At 43.1% G+C, this 17,027-nt stretch overlaps 1 protein-coding gene across 4 annotated transcripts in view; it reads left to right on the top strand.

The window, feature by feature from the left end:
• CREB5 (cAMP responsive element binding protein 5) overlaps positions 1-17,027 on the top strand; it is a 509,250-nt gene that overhangs the window by 357,829 nt on the left and 134,394 nt on the right. For all 4 annotated transcript variants that reach the window (XM_020993294.2, XM_020993292.2, XM_020993293.1 and 1 more), the window contains one exon: positions 15,769-15,895. In XM_020993294.2, the coding sequence (XP_020848953.1) occupies positions 15,769-15,895 (127 nt within the window). The remainder of the gene's footprint in view (positions 1-15,768; positions 15,896-17,027) is intronic.

Here is a 17,027-nt window from a genome sequence, read left to right on the forward strand (position 1 = left end):
ATTGAGTGCATCCTGTGCCAGGCACTCTGCTTGGTATTGGAGTGGCAAGGGCCAAAGCAAACCAGTTTCTGTCCTCAAGGTGTTATTGTATCTGGGAAAGTAACACATGTACATATAAGAATAAACAAAATAAATAGTACATGTACATATAAGGACAAACGAAACAAATAGCACGTGTACATATAAGGACAAATGAAATAAATAGTGTGTGTACATATAAGAATAAACAAAATAAATAGTACGTGTACATATAAGGACAAACGAAATAAATGGTATGTGTACATATAAGAATAAACGAAATAAAAACCATGTGATTATAAAGGAGAAGGGTGGGGCTTAGCTTAGGAAAGGAGACGCTGCAGCTGATTTTTGAAGGAGGCTAGGGATTGGGGATGAGGAAGCAGTCAGTTGACAAGCATTTATTAAGCACCTACTGTGTGTCAGGCACTGTGTTAAGCTCTGGGGATACAGAGAAAGGCAAAAACAGTCTCTTCCCTCAAGGGGCTCACCTCTCAGGAGACAACATACAGATAACAATGTCCATCCAGGAGTTATACAAAGCAGATGGTAAGTTCAAACGGAAAGCATTTGGAGAGGACAGGGTCCTGTAAAAGGTGGAATTTGGGCTGAGTCTTGAAGGAAGCCTGGGAAGTGACGAGATGACAGATGGTGAGGAGGGAGAGCCTTCCAGTCACTCTAAAAGCATGGATATAGGAGGTGAAGTTTTGTGTTTGAGCAACAGCCAGGAAGCTAGTGTCTCTGGATTGCAGAGCATTTGGAGGAAAGCAAAGTATGAGAAGACTGGGAAGGTAGGAAGGGGCCAGGTTAGGAGCAGAGGACTTTATATTGGATCTTGGAAGGTACAGGAAGATTGGGCATGGCTTAGTCATTCCTGTATTCACTTTAAGAAAATTGTTTTGGCAGCTGAATGGAGGAGAGAAAGGAGTTGATGGAGACTTGATATGGGAGATCAATTAGGAGACTGTAGCAATAGTCCAGGTGAGAGGTGATGAGGACCTGATCCAAGATTGTGGCTGTGTGAGTGGAGAGAGGAGGACGGATACAAAGTGTTGTGAAGGAAGAAGTGACAAGCTGGGGGGTGAGGGGGAAATTGAGTCGAGAACATTCTAGGCATGGGGGATAGAGAGAGAAGATGAAATGTCATGGTTTCTGGAACGTCTCTGGGCCTCATTTTCCTCATTTTCCTTGGACTAGAAGACCTTAAAGGTTCCTGCCAGCTGTAAATCTGTGTTCTGCCATTTGGCATTACTGCCCAAAGATGACATTGTAGAGCACCTGTCATGCTTCATAACTCTAAGCCCATGAGTAAGACTAGGGAAAAAAAAAAAGAGCAACAAAACATATTTGAAAAACCTTGTGAGATCTTGGAGGGGATGCCCAAGTATCACTGCTGTGAACTTTATTGCTATTATTTTATTAAGTGCCTCAGATTACTATCAGCTTAGCTCTGAGATAAGTGCTTCATGGGCAGTGCTGGGAGAACCTCAAAGGTGGCCCTGGGGAGAAGTTGTGCCAGGTGGTTCAGACAGGTTTCCTCGACACTCCACCCCCAGCTCCACCCACCCCCACCAATCTCTGATAAGTTGATCATTCCTAGAAAACAGGATATTGTCTCATGGTACTCACAGCAACTTGACAAACCCAGCCATTACAAATAATACTTCTCTGGGTATGTTATTCATGTAACATGGGGCTGCCAGGAGCAATGAGGTCATTTTAAAAGGCTGTGATAGGCCACAGCTTAGAAAAGGAAATGTAACTTTCTAAGTCCCTGGAGGGCAGGGACTTCTTAAATCTCCCCTCATCAGCGTATGGTTGTACCTCTTAGCTGAAGAGGATCATGGCATCATCCATCAAAAACAGAGACCTTAAAGGCTTTCTAGTCCAACCCTCTCGTTTTACAAATGGGGAAACTGAGGCCGAGACTTTCCAAGGTTCAATCCTAGGTCTTCTGGCTCCTAATCTGGATAGCTTTCCATTGTATCAAGCTGCAGTCCTACTGGGGATGATTTTAGGTACTTAATCTAACGAATGCTCGAAGACATGACTGTTATTGGGGGTAGGGGCGGGTGATAGGATCTATCATCCCATTGGTATAAGGAGCTCTCTCTACCAATGCAAGTGGGAAGGGCAGCTAGGTGGCACAATGGATAGAGTACCGGCCCTGAAGTCAGGAGGACCTGAGTTCAAATCTGACCTCAGACCAAACACTTGACGCTTACTAGCTGTGACCCTGGGCAAGTCACTTAACCCCAATTGCCTAAAAAAAAAATTAAAAAAAAAAACGCAAGTGGGCATTGCTTCTCAACTTATAGTCTTAGAAGAAGGGACATTCAGAGGCTAAGTAATTTGTCCAGGATCACATAACTAGTGATAGAGTGGGACAAGCCTAGGTCTTCTTGACTCTGAGTACAATTGTCTACTCATCACACCACACTGCATCTCGTAGCTTGATTAAATATTCACTTTCTTGCTAATGATGCCAATTGGAGATCCACTAAAGTCCCCTTCATGTACATCGTTATGGTATGGTGGTGACGCTCAAGTTTTTGGCAGGTTCTACTCATTTGTCGAGGCTTTGGGGATGAACCCAGTGGACCAGCAAGGTCCAGCCTAGCCCAGTTTTAAAAGGCTCCTGCCCATGTTGGCCACTGGGTGATGAATTGTTTGGTCATGGTCTCTCTCAAAGACCATCTCCTAAACCACAGAGGGGAGTGTAGCTGCACTGATAGAGTGAGGACAGCCAAGGAAGTCCAGGCTCCCTGCTCGTTGTGTTTGTCCCACATGTGAAATGCTCGCCCTCCTCGTCTCTGCTCCTAAGCCTCGACTCGAGGGCCAGCTTCTGCAGGAGGCATCTCCTGATCCCCCTTCTCACTCCTCCAGCGGCCAGTGTCTCTCCATGCAAGGTTACCTTGTTCTGTTACGTGCCCTTTTATATCTGTCTGACAAAATCTAAGTCATGTATTTTGTCTTTGTGCCCCCCAGCACTTAGCAAGAGCTTGGCATCCAGAAGGTGCCTAATAAGTGCTTTTTGAAGAGAATCGCATTCCACCTTGCCCTTTAGCTGGACTGCCCAGAATCAACTGATCAAGCTATAAGCATTTATTCCGTGCCCGATGAATGCCAAGCACTAGGTCAGGGACTGCAGAGAGTGAAACTGTAATGAAGTGAGCCCTCCCCTCACAGAGCTTACATTCTGTAGCACGTAGATATGCATGTATCCAAAAATACCTTTTGTTGGAAGAGGCATGATTTTTGTTCTGGTCAGGGGCTTGTCCAGATAACCTCTGAGACCCTGGTCAATTCTGCAGTAAACTGGAGAGCAAAGTGTCCAGGGGAGGGCCACCAAGATGGCGTAGGACCTCCAGATCATGCTGTATGAAGGCTGGTCAAAAGTGGGGATGTTTAGCCCGGATGAGACAAAGGGAAGAACGTGATGAGTATCTCCATGTATTTGAGGACTTATTACATGAAAGTGGGATTAGATTGAGGCTAGAACTCAGAGCAATGGGCCAGTGTTGAAGAGGCAGGTTTATACTGGATGTTAGGCAAATTTTCCCAATGATAAGAATTTTCCAAAAACAGATATGTTTCCCTGGGATAGAGAGGACTCTTCCTCACCGGAGATCTTCAGACACAGAGGGATGACCCTTCAATAGAGAATGGTGCAGAGGCAGAAATTGGGCAGATTGGCTTCTGAGATCCCCGCCAATGCTGGTGACTCAGTGGTCATTGGGAGACAGGATGGGGTGAGGAGTTTTCACTTTCCACAGCTAATCCAAAAAGGTAGCTAGTAAGCTGCAAGGCCAGGAGAAATTTGACCCAGCCTCCAGGCTGAATATTGATAAAAAGAAATGCCAAGGATGTCGCCTGCCAGTCCTGAGCTGAGCATGACTCCTTTATGGAACAGCAATTAGGCATGTAGTTACCCAAACTCAGAATTGCGAAGGCTGCGGACGCATCCTTCTGAGGAAGAGAGAAAACTGAGCACGAGCCCAGGAAGCAGGAAGGAAATTCATGGGAACGTTGAGTGCCTCTCAGCCGAGGGACGAAGAGCTTTCTCCCTTGCCTGAAGGCCACCTGGTGCTGATCCCAGGCCGGGACAGGACGGTGGAGTCAATGACCTCTCTTCCTGATACAGTTCTGTTATTTGGGCCTGAGCCCACACTCCTCATCCTTCTTCATCTGTACTTAATTGGATTTCCTAAGTGCAAACTTTAACCATAAATGAATTCAGTTAGAAACCATAGACTGGCTGACTTAAAAACAGAGAATTTTTAAAAATCCCTCTATCAGGGGTCTGAACTATAATTTATACCATTCCTTCAAGGAATGAAACTCAGCATGGAACAGTGGAAAGGGCAGAGGATCTGATGTCAGAAGACTCCTACCTCTGACAGGTATTATCTCATGTGACCTTGGTCAACTCATTTAACCCCCTTGGATCTCAGTTTCCCCCTTTGTGAGGGAGGGGAAACATTTATATAGTGCCTATGATGTACCAGGCACTGTGCTAAGTGATTTTTTTTATAACTATTATTTCATTTGATGTCTGTAATGTGAAAAGGTGGATGGCCTTTGAGGCCCCTCCCAATTCTAGATCTGTGATCCTAGACTCTTTTAATAGACCTTTAGTCATTTGACAAGGCTCCTTAACTCCCTTACTCCCAATCGGATCTGTAGAAATTATTTTAACAGACCTATTTTTAGAGATTCAGATTGTACCTTGAGGATAAAAAGTGAATGAGAATCACAGAATAATAACTTTAAAGTTGGAAGAGGCTTCAGAACTCTTCACTTTACAAGTAGAAAAACTGAGGCCCAGAGAAGGAAAGTTACATGGCCAAGACCAACAGTTAGTAAGGAGCAGAGAGTTGTGAATTTAGGTTTGGGATGAACCTTCGAGGTCACCTAATCTTTAGCTCCTTCACTTTCTCTAGATGAGAAGCTGAGAAGCTGGAAGTTAGATGGCAGGCAGTAGTGAGAAGTAAGGCTCTATCCACTATGCTGCCTTGTACTGGAGTTGGTATCTTGTTTTGATTTAATAATTTCACCAAATGAGATTCACTCTACATCTAATTCAGTTTGTCAACATGGAATCCATCCTGAAATTGTCTGGAAAAATGATTCAGCCCAACAAGAGTTGATCCATTGGTTAATAGAAACAGCCCAGCGTGGGTTAGGCTTGAAGTTAGGTGACCCTGGGTTCAAATCCTACCTCAGGCCTATTTTTGCTAGTTGTGTGCCTGGACAAATCTCTTAATTTTTGAGACTCTTTTCTTCTCATCAGTAAAACACCCACCCCAGATGGTGGTCATGAGGATCAAAAATGACGCACATAGAAGGCTTTTCCATCCACAGAGCACCATGTCAATGTGAGCTCATGTATCGTTATTGTTTACAGAAGTTGCTGGGAACTCTGTTCTCTCTGACAAAACCATAGAACCAGAGCTGGCAGAGACCTTAGGGGTCATCTAATCAAACTCTAATCTTACAGATAAAGAAACTGAGGCCCAGACGTGAGGACCGAGTCACATAGAGTCAGGATTTAAATCTGTGATCTCTGACTCCAAATTCAATCCCTCTCTATCCACTGCCCCTCTGCTATTCTCCGTTTCAAACCTTAGAAAGCCCTAATAAACATCTCCCCTGAACTGAGAAGACGCATCATGTCCATGGTACAATTGGACACAATCAGCCCACGAGCTGTATTGCATTTTATTGCTGGCATTAGCTCAGTCATGTTTTCCTTTAAACTGGAAGAGTTAGGGATTTCAAGGAACCAGAGGTTATTTCTCTGAAAGGTAAAAGTTTCAGTAGTCAATGGGGATAGAAATGGGGCCCCTGGTTTACCTTGGGTGATAGGTTTCCCTTCTCATACCCCTGGTGATAATGATTCCAAAAAACGCTCTCGTCAATATCTATAAATCAATGCAAACCCAAGAGGGGATGTTTTAATTGACCACAGTTTGAATGTAACTGATACTCTCCAGTCCAGGGCCTTAAGCATTATTAAGTATAGTATTATTGTAGGGCATTCATCCAATTTTTAAAACATTACATAGATTGGAGACAGATGAGCTTTCCTGAATTATTTTAGGTCTGTTTGGAAAAAAATGCCTAAAATAAGGTTTCAAATGGAAATTAATTGAATTGATGTAAAAACAAATGGGCCCAGCAGTCATCAGAGGGCTTGAATTTAAGGGCACCATTGATAAAGAAATACAGATGACTCAGGGCTGGGGTGAGAGGTGGGGGAGGGGTATCACAACTCTTCAAGAACAGGGCTGTGTTGTGATAGGGTCTTAGTGGAGTGTTAATATAAATTGGAGATCCAATTTGGTCATATAAACCTATTCACTTCTTCCCATTATCCAGCAAAGAAGCTCCTTTTGAACCCCTATATATGTGTGTATAATGCCCATACATATATCTGTGTAATGCCCATTGATGGATGAAGAGATCCATGATGTTGTCCTAAGGAGTTCAGAGAAGGGCTCATAGAAAAGAGAGAGATGTTCCTTATGAAGTCCCAGGAAGATTTTGCTTCTGATAGGGTTCTGAAGGAGGCTTGATTTTGAGCTAGGGGACTTCAGAGGTCATCTTCCCCCCCTTCCGTCATGTAACAGGGAAGGAAGCTGATCCCAGAAAGGCTACACGTCACACAGTTAGTTATGGCCAAGACTGACCCTTTGTCCTGTGACTAGTGATTTCTTACTGCTCTGAATTCCATCCCTGAATGAAAAACTGCCCTCCTCGAGCCCCATGTGAGATATCATATGGAAAGTGTTCTGCAACCTTAAAGTCCCCGATCAATATTAGCTATTATTGAGGACAATGATCAATGCTTTGTGCACTTCCCTTGTGTAGGCAATTCTCAGTATGGAACATCCCTCTACCTATGCAAACGGGCACATAGTCTGCACACAGACTGTCTTTGAGAGTTGACTGGGGAATTGAGAGACTAGGGACTCACCCAGGGTCACACAGCCAGGATGGGTCAGAAGCAGGGCTTAAACCTGACCTTCCTGACTCCAAGGCTGGCTCCCTATCCTCTTGGCTGTGCTCCCTCTCTGATAATTACTAATTATAAATAAAAGTGAGTTGGCAGGGCTCAGTTATTTTTAGGTTATTATATTGGATTATTTTTAGAATTGGATTCTAGAATTAATCCTAACACTGGGTGATCTTTAATCCACTAAATTTAAGCTGTTTTGTCTTGATTGTGGAATAGAGGGCATTCTGTGGTTTTCTGGTGCTTCATAACATACTATTGCTTCATGAAGGTACTAAAACAAGTCCCCTACCCCTTAGGCCCATGTTGCACCCAAGATCTTTGACTGTCACTTCCTTTTCAGGAGAAGCAGAAATTTTAAGAGTCCCCTCTCAGGGGAAAGGAAAAGGGAAAGTCATTCTCTCTTGTTGCTTATTCCTTCGTCTGAAGGTTGAGGGGCTTAGACTCCCCTTCCCCGGCCCCTGACAGAAACTTGTTTGGCAAGTCAGGCTATAATTCTTCTCTTAAGAACATCCAAATGAGGTCTCTGTCTCTTTTCATGGAAGTGTACTCAGAACGCACACAAACCCGAACTCTTCCTTCTCTGGTGTCCTCCTGAACTCTGCATGGGCTGTGCTTGCTTGGTATGGACTCCCTTCTGACCTCTTCCTTTTAAAAGGACCCCTTGGTGCCTTCGGTTCCAAGCTCAGATGCTGCTCCCTCCCTGAGGTCTTTCCCGTTCTTTAGTGGTTAGTGCTCCCCATCCACTCCCTGTCTCCATGTCTGTCTGTCTGTCTGTCTGTCTGTCTCTCTCTGTTCCTCTCTCTCTCTCTTTGTCTCTTTCCCTCTTTCTCTATATACATTTATATCTATATCTATTTCTCTGTGTATCTCTTTCTTTCTCTCTTTCCCTTTCTATATATCTATATCTATATCTATATCTATATCTATATCTATATCTATATCTATATCTATATCTATATCTATATCTATATCTATATCATCTATATCTGTATCTGTATCTGTATCTATATCTGTATCTGTATCTATATCTATATCTATATCTATATCTATATCTATATCTATATCTATATCTATATCTATATCTATATCTACATCTGTATCTATATATTTCTCTCTTTCTCTCCCTGTATGTGTCTCTGTCTCTTTCTCTCTCTCACACACACACGTACACACACACAAAATTCCTTTGAACTTTTATTTTTTGTATTTACTTGTCAGTGTATATTTTGTCTAAATGTAAGCTGTGTAAAATGACGGGTCCTTTAGGACAGACTTTTGTCTTTATGTTCACAGGGCCTGGCACGTATAAGCATGTCAATAAATAAGGGTGTATCATGTACCTACTATGTGCTGTGTGCCACTATGCTAAAGCCTGGAGATACAAAGAAAGCCAGAAGACAGGCCCTGCCTTTGGGGAGCTCACGATCTGATAGGGGAGGCTGCATACAAACAGCCATGTTGGGATAAAGTAGTTCCTTTGTGGACAGAAGGCTGTCTCAGGGGCACTAACCACTGGAGGGAAAGCGGAAGTCAAATTGCAGAAGGTGGGATTTGAGCTGAGCCTTGAAGGAAGGCTGAGAATCCTGAAGAGGATCTGAGGTTTAGAGCTGAAATAGACAATAAAGATCAATTTCCCAGAGGAGATTACCGAAAGCCAGAGAGTGACTTGCCCAAGGTTACGCAGAGGTGGGATCCAATTCTGATTCTTTTGACCCGACTATATGGTTGCCAATGTTTCATAAAATTCTATTAATAGTATTCGTGATTATGCAGTTATTTAGAAAAATTCTGTTACCGGTATTACCTCCTCCTGAGAGAAGAGACTTATTTAGACTGCCTTATATGGGCCCCAGCCCACTGAACATATCCATTGTGTTGATTGAGTTCATGTCTCTCTTTCTCAATTTTTGTCCACGTTCCTTTCATCTGGTTCTAGATCTAGCCCTGCCTGAAAAGTAAGAGTTCTAAGTCATGGCATTTTAAATGTCTATTCCAAGCCCTCAACTTTACAGATAAGGAAACTGAGTCCCAGATGGGGTGAATTGCCCCAGGCAGCCCAGTCTGTTGACTTCTAGCCTGGCCCCCTTTAGACTGAGCTGGGCTGCCTCCCTGCCAGATTCCTCCTGTCTCCTGATTTGCCAAGATCTCTGAAATGTTTATGGCTTACTCTTGATTCTGGCTTTGCTCTCCCTGCTTTCTGGTTGGCTTAATTAGTTTCATTGTTTATTGTTTTTCCCATGCTGACCACATGCCTGTGGGGCTCCACCGAAGGCATTGATGTTTGATGCGCACTCTTGCGGCTTATACATCCCTTGGGGACTTGGGAGAGAGACATCTAGAAGGCATAGAAGAGATATCCTAGCATTTAGAGCTGGAAGGGACCCCAGAACCTGTTCAGTCCAATCCATTCATTTTAGAGAGGAGGAAACTGAGACTAACCAAAGAAAGTAGCTCACCCAAGAATATACAGCTAGTAAGTGACAGGGCCAAATTCAAACTCAGGTCTTCTGACTCCAACCCCAGTGTTCTTTCCATTACACAAAATCGCCTCTGAAGCTTCACCACACATGTCACACAAAAGCATTGGTCTAGCAGCTCTGTGAGATTGGGCAAGTCAATTCACTTGGACCCCAGTTCCTCATCTGTAAAGGGGGGGAATTGGCTGAGGACCTTTGAGGTCCCTTCCAGGTCTGCATCTGGGGCTTTAAAGTCAGCCTATCCTGTCAAACCTCAAGGAACAAGAACAGACTCAGTCGGACTCTCTGTAGGAGCCCCCACCTTGGTGGGGAGCATATGAGGGGGCAGGGACACGAGAAGTTTTGCTGTTGTCCCTTGCCTTCTGCTGAAGACGGTGAAAATAGTCTGTCATCTTTGACATTTTAATTGAAAGAAAAGCTTACATGGATCCCAGCCCTAAGCAGCGTGTTTATCCAAGTGTATAAAGAGGACTAATGTGTCCGTTTGGAAAACTGTCAGTACACCAGGAGCCCTTACAGTCATTGAAGAATCCACTCTGAGCTCACATACCTTACCTTGTTCCGTGCCCCAACAATCGTGAGCAGAAACACTTTGCCTAAAGGCACGTGGTTGTTAAAAAGAGAGGATCAGCTTGCTCAAAGTCTGGAATTATTAGCTCATGGCGACAAGCCCACACTAGAGAGGAGAGAAAGAGGGATGAAGGGCGGGGTGGAGGAGGGAGTAAAATGGAAAGAAAAAGAAGGAAAGAGAAACAGAAAAAGGAGAGATAAAAAGGAGAAGAAAGAGAAGGAAAGAGAAACAGAGGACAGAGGAAAAGGAGGACACAGAAAGAAAGAGAAAGAGGAGAGAAAGTTAAAGGAAAGAAAGGAAAGAAGAAAAAACCAGAAAAGAGGGAAAAGGAAGAGAGAGAAAAAGAAGGAAAAGGAGAGGAGAAAGAAAGCAGAGAAAGAGAAAGATGTGGAGAGAGAAGTAAGAAGAATGAGGGAGAGGGACAAAGAAAGAGGAAAAAGGGGAGGAAGGAGAGGAAGGAGAAGAGTAAAAGGATAGAAAGAGAGAGAATGGGACAGAAGGAGAAAGAGAGGTGGGAGGAGGAGAAGAGAAGAGAGGGAAGAGGGAGGAAGGAGAGAAGGAAGGAGTAGAGAGTTGAAAAGAAAGGAAAGCAGAAAAGAGAGGAAGCAGGTAGAAAAGGGTCAGGGGAAAAGAAAGAAAGGAAAGAAGGAAGGAAGAAAAGAAAGAAAGAGAGAAGAAGAGGCTGTTGATTTTTTGTTTGCACAACTGCTACGATTTCACAGTCTTATTTTCCTAGCCTTCATTCTGCATGATTTATAAAGTTTTTGAAAAGGAAGGGGAGGAAGAACAATGTCATTTAAAATGGATTCATGATCTCTTATCTTAGCTACACTGAGGTATCCTAGCATTACTCTACAAATTGCTCTGAAAAAAATCATGAGAATAAAGATGGGAATGAACCCAGGCTTCTTAATCTGGAATTAATCTTTTTTATTTAGTCTTTTGATAATGATTTCAATATAATTGGTTTCCTTGGTAATCCTATGTATTTTATTTTATGCATTAAAACCATCATTCTAAGCAGGCGTCCTTGGGCTTCCCCAGAGTGTCAGAGGGGCCCATGACACAAAGAAAGGTTGAGAACACATGAATATGTGGTGAAAAGTTTCTTTTCACCGAGCTTTAGACTAAGAATCCCTCGCTGCTCCACACTCAGGTGTGGAGATAGCAGGCTGAAGTCAGGCTGGCTCTGGGCTCTGTCATTCACTGCCTTGTGGGACACAAAGACAGAGTCTTGGAGTTTCAGTTTCCGTGTCTGAATAATGAAGGAAATCATATCCACCACCCTATTCTCTGTTGACCTGAAAAGTTTAAACCATCATATGAGTGCAATATATTATCATAACAATTATGGTGATGTCTGCATATACAAAGGGAAGTGGAGAATTAAAGCAATTACTCCAATAATTCTGACCCCAAACCACTTTTGCCTCAATTATCTGGATATTTCAGGCAAAAATGTTTTATAGGCTGATTTATCCTTATAATTGCCTCAATTCTCCACTTATAATCTAATTTTTGTTGGGGGAGGGAGAGCCTATAATTTTATCAGTGTGGAAACTCCTTGTAACTTAGCCTCAGAGAGTTGCCTGGGACACTGAGAAGTAACTTGTCCAGGGTCACAGAGCTATTTATTGTATCAAAGGCAAGACTTGAACCCAGGTCTTTCTGATTCAGCTATGTATCCAGAAAGTAAAGGAGCTACTCTGATGTTTCATAACATCAAAAATTAACTTTGTAGTAGAAAGTGATAGGTTAAGTATTCTGCTTCCAGTTTTTAAAAGCACAAGCCACTTCTGTGGCTGAGATCCAGTCCTTTGGAGTGCTAATGTATGGGATTAATTTAAATCCAAAGAAACATGGAGCCCCACCCCCTACACTCACCTGGGCCAACTTTTATCATTCCGTATGATGATGGGCGATGTCCATAAAACTGTCCCTGCTTGGTGCAGGGCAAAGAACACCAGACTGAAGTCAGAGGACGCAGATTGTGATCCCAGCTCTACCACTGACTGATTACCTGTGTAACCTAAGGTGCTTCACCTTCCTTGGCCTCAGTTTTCCAATCTGTAAAATTAAGAGGCTGGACTTAATGAGGGTCCGTTCCAGCTGGAGGTTGATCCCTGAGATACTTGGAATATCTTAAAAGATGTTTAGAATGATTAAAGATAGAGTAAATTGTGCTAGGGAAAAGAATACTCGATTCTGAATTGGAAGATGTGGGTTCAAATCCTACTTTTGGGTCGGGAACTACCTGTTAGATCTTGGACAAGTCACCAACTCCCTGGACTTCAGTTTCCTCTGCTACTAAAAGGAAGAGACTGGTCTAGGTGACCCTTCTTTCAAAGACTTCCAGATGTGGGCTTCCCTCCACTAATGCAGATCTCAACCTGTCTTTAGCTTTTTGGCTCAGAAAGGTGAACTTTTTCCCATGGTCACAGGGTGATTACATAGATTATAAGAGATTTGAACCCAGTTACTTCTTCCTGCCTCCAAAGCCAACACACTTTCTGTTTCACCACATTGATTCTTCTATCTGTATATAGATTTCACTTTCTTGTTTTTCCCTACACATTTCTTGAATGCGAGCATACATATATATTTATAACTTTAACTATTTGTCTATAAGCACTTAGAGAAGTTGGAGAAATTATAGGCATATGACTCTGTGGATCCGTGCATATTTGTAATTAATATCCCAACATGGATGTACCTGAGACGGTCAGCTAGAATTTCTAAAGGAGCCTTTTGATCATTTCTGGCAAAGAAAGTGGCAAAGGTAGTTGTTTTTTGCTGCGTCCGGCTGTATGAACCAGAGAAGGAAGCTCGAATCTTGTTGTGTGTCTTGGCCTCCCACATCTTCCCACTAATTCAGTCCAATCCAACAAACAGCCTACTATGTGCCAGGCACTGGGCTGAGGATACAAAAGCAAAAACAAGTCTCAAGGATGATCTGTCCATCCTACTGGACTAATAACCATGATTTAACAGTTCTAGCAATTTCTGATCTTCGTATTATTTTTAAAGCGATGTTATAATGTAACCAGGCTGCTCGGATGATTCTCCTAACAATTCATCTTTGTACTGCCCATATCTTGTGTCTGCTGAGTCTACTGGGGGAGAAAGTATGCAAGCAACTATGTACAAAGAAGACATTTTCAGGATACATTGAAAATTAGCAACAGAGAAGACATTAGAATCAAGGGGGATCAGGAAAACATTTTTGTAGAAGGTGGGATTTTACCTGGGGCTTGAAGGAAGCTGGGAAAAGCAGGAGACAAAGGTGAGGAGGGGGAGCATTTGGGGCATGGGGGGCAGCCAGCGAAGTGCCTGGAGTTGGAAATAGTGTCATGGAACAGCAAGGAAGCCAGCAGTAAATGCAGCTTTATGTTTCTAAGGGCAACACTCAGGGTAAAGTTATCACAAATGAGCCACCTGGAATGTTGTGAGATGTTGTCATTTTTTTTTAAACCTTTATGCAGATTCCCCAGAGTTGAGGGGGACGACTACTAAAGGGAATGAGCTTATTTGCCATTTTTAATAAACACAAAATTCCCTTTTCCCTCAGTCCCATGTTCCCTGACTCATTAAATCCATTTAAGGGTTTTTTTTTCCTCTTTCTGTGCGATGGCAAAGCTCAGATTTGGGGCTCCCCAGAGGATGGCTTGCACAAGTCCTGGAGGTCAGGCCGAAAATCAGAGAGTTTCTGTCAAACAGCCTAACACCTTGAGTTATTATGAAATGGCTGATGTCTAACTGGGGGCCTGGAATCTCCAGTCTCCCAGCGGAAGCCCGAGTGACGGAGGGTGAAGCTGCCCTTGGTTCTTTGTGTAGGGGAAGCTGGGACCCGAGGTTTCAGTTTGCTTCCTCATCCCAAAGAGAAGCTCCAGCAGATTTCTGTTGTGACCTAGCAGATGAAGTTGGCCCTGCAGGGAGTGAGGACTTGGGGCTGCCTACAAAGAGACCAGGCTTCCAGGAGAGGCCCCCCCGGGATGGAAGGAATGACATGCGTTATTGATCCAGGGAGGACACATGTGACCATACCCCAGCCTAGGTCCCTAAAAAATAGATTTAGAGCAGGAAGGGCCTGTAGGGGTCACCACAACCAACCCCCTCGTTTTACAAGTGAGGAGAGGAGGGAGGAGAAAGGTAAAGTTGGAGGCCACATGCACAGTGAAAGGGGGCTGCCTTTGGAGTCCCAGGGCCTGGATTCAAATCCCAGCTCTGCTGTTTATTAGCTGTGCAACACTGAACAAGTCACGTCTCTCCTTAGGCCTCAGTTTCCTCGCCTGTAAAATGAAAAAGTTGGACTCGATGAGTTTCCTTCAAGCTCTAAATCTAGGTTCTGATAATCATAAGTGTCTTGGCCAATTTCACACATGCAGTAATTGACAGAGGGTCATTTTTCAACATTTAAATATATTTTTATTTAGTTAATTATTTCCCAATTAAATGTAAAAAAAAATTAACATTCATTTTTTTTAAGAGTTGAATTCTAAATTCTGTCCCTCACTCCTGCCTCTACCCCACCCTTTGAGAAGGCAAACAATTTGATATTGATTATACATGTGAGTATTTTCATGTTAGCCATATTGCACAAGAAACACACACACACACATAAAGGAAGTAAAAAAGAAGTGTGTCTCAAGCTGCAATCAGAGTTTATCATTTCTGTCTCTGGAGGCAGATAGCATGTTTCATCATGAGTCCTTTGGAATTGTCTTGGGTGATTGTACTGCTGAGAATAGCTAAGTCATTCGCAATTCTTCATCATACAGTATTGATGTTACTGTATATAATGTTCCCCTGGTTCTATTCATTTCACTTTGCATCAGTTCATTTAAGTCTTCCCAGGTTTTTCTGAAGCCATCCTGTTCATCATTTCTTATAACATTCCATTACTTTCATAGACCACAGCTTGTTCAGCCATTCCCCAATTGATGGGCATCCTCTCAATTTCCAAGTCTTTGCCACCACAAAAAAGAGCTGCTATAAATGTTTTGGTATATATAGGCCCTTTCCCCTTTTCTTTGATCTCTTTGGGATACAAACCTAGTCATGGTATGCACAGTTTTATAGCCCTTTGGACATAGTTTCAAATTGTTCTCCAGAATGGTTAGACTAATTTACAATTACATCAGCAGTGCATTAGTGTCCCAGTTTTTCCACATTTTCTCCAGCATTTGCATGACAGAGGTTTTGAACCCCACGTCCTTTCTGGATTCTGAACTCTGCTCAATGTCCTAATGCTTCCTCAGAGATCGAAAGGACTTGATTATAGAATGCCTGTTAAGTGCTTCTCGAACCTTACAGCAGTGTGGGAACAAGCCATCATAATGAATATTTATCCTGTTCATCCTGCATCTAGTTTACTTCTTATGTATTTGTTTGTACATTGTCTCCCCCATTAGATTATGAGCTCCTTGAGGGCAGGGACTGTCTTTAGCCTCTTTTAGTAACCCCAGTGTTTAGCACAATGCCTGGTATGTAGTAGGCACTTAATAAATGTTTATTGATTAATTGATGGATGGAAAATCTGATTATTTTCCCTCAAGATCCCCGTTGACACGCATACTCTATTGGTGAATTGCATCTCTTGGGCATGGAATTCCCAGTACTGATACACTGAGAATGGCTGAGAATGATGGTGACTTCTCCTTCCTTCCTTCCTTCCTTCCTAGGCCTGTCCCAGGCTCTCTATCGTCACTACTGCACCTTCACAACAGACAAAGACAGCCCATGCCAGCCTCTATGCCCGGGACCCTGCCGAACCCTACCATGCCCGGCTCTTCAGCAGTCCTGATGCCGGTAAGGGTTTCTGTTTCCTAGCTGTCTCTCCTATTCCTTGCCCATCCTATTGCCTTCACTTATATTTTATATTGTCTTATATCTTTACCTGAGGTCCATGAATTTGGTGGGTTTTTTTAATAACTGTATTTCTATATCATTGGTTTCCTTTGTAATTCTATGTATTTTATTTTATGCATCTAATTACATGATTCCAAGGAGTCCCTAAGCTTCACCAGACTGACTGTCCAAGGGGTCCAGCCCCCTACCCCCAATACCAAAAAAAAAAAGCTAAGAACTATCTCTCTCTCCCTCACCCATCACAACCCCTTAGTAGCTAAGTCTGAGACAGTTGCCCAGATTAGATTAGAGGTGAAATGACTAGACACAGTTAATAAACTTCAAATGGTGGAATATGAACCCAATCCTTTCTGACTACAATTCCATCACTCTTTCCAATACCAAAATGTCTCTCCAAAATGGTCAGAAAATAAGAGACTTTTATGTTTTGGAGCAAAGCACTGGCTGCATGCCCAATGTGTCTACCTTCCTCCTCACTTCATTATAGAATCCCTGTTGCTTGGAATACCCTGCTTTCCTGTGCCTCAAGCCCTCTATCTGTCAAAATGGATTAATTGCACAAAATGGGTTAACTCAAGGGTGGGAAGTTGGGTCATATCCCAGCCTTCCCATGATACCCAATCATAGGAGTATTCTCCAACATAACCACATCTACCCTTCACTGCCCTACCGCCATTTCCCCTACTCCACCCATCCCTCCCCAGAAATTCCCACACCTTCTTAGAAGTTAGAAATCAGTTCCTCAAGACAAGTATAATCTAACTCCAATAGTGGGGCACCCACAGTGGTAGTTACCCGGGCGCCATTGAGAAATTTCCTGCCCCTCCCCTCGGAGCAAACCTACCAAGAGAAAAAGCAGTTTAAAAAGTTTAGAGCCAGGGCAGCCAGGTGGTACAGTGGATAGAGCACCAGCCCTGGAGTCAGGAGGACCTGAGTTCAAATCTGGCCTCAGGCCAAACACTTGACACTTATTAGCTGTGTAACCCTGGGCAAGTCACTTAACTCCCATTGCCTAAAAAATAAAATAAAAATTTAGAACCCCCAGATTTGGTCTACCTCTCATATCCAAAGT

This window comes from Phascolarctos cinereus, unplaced genomic scaffold, assembly GCF_003287225.1.
Source record: "Phascolarctos cinereus isolate Bilbo 61053 unplaced genomic scaffold, phaCin_HiC Scaffold_1;HRSCAF=81, whole genome shotgun sequence".
In the NCBI taxonomy this organism is placed as follows: Eukaryota; Metazoa; Chordata; class Mammalia; order Diprotodontia; family Phascolarctidae; genus Phascolarctos; species Phascolarctos cinereus.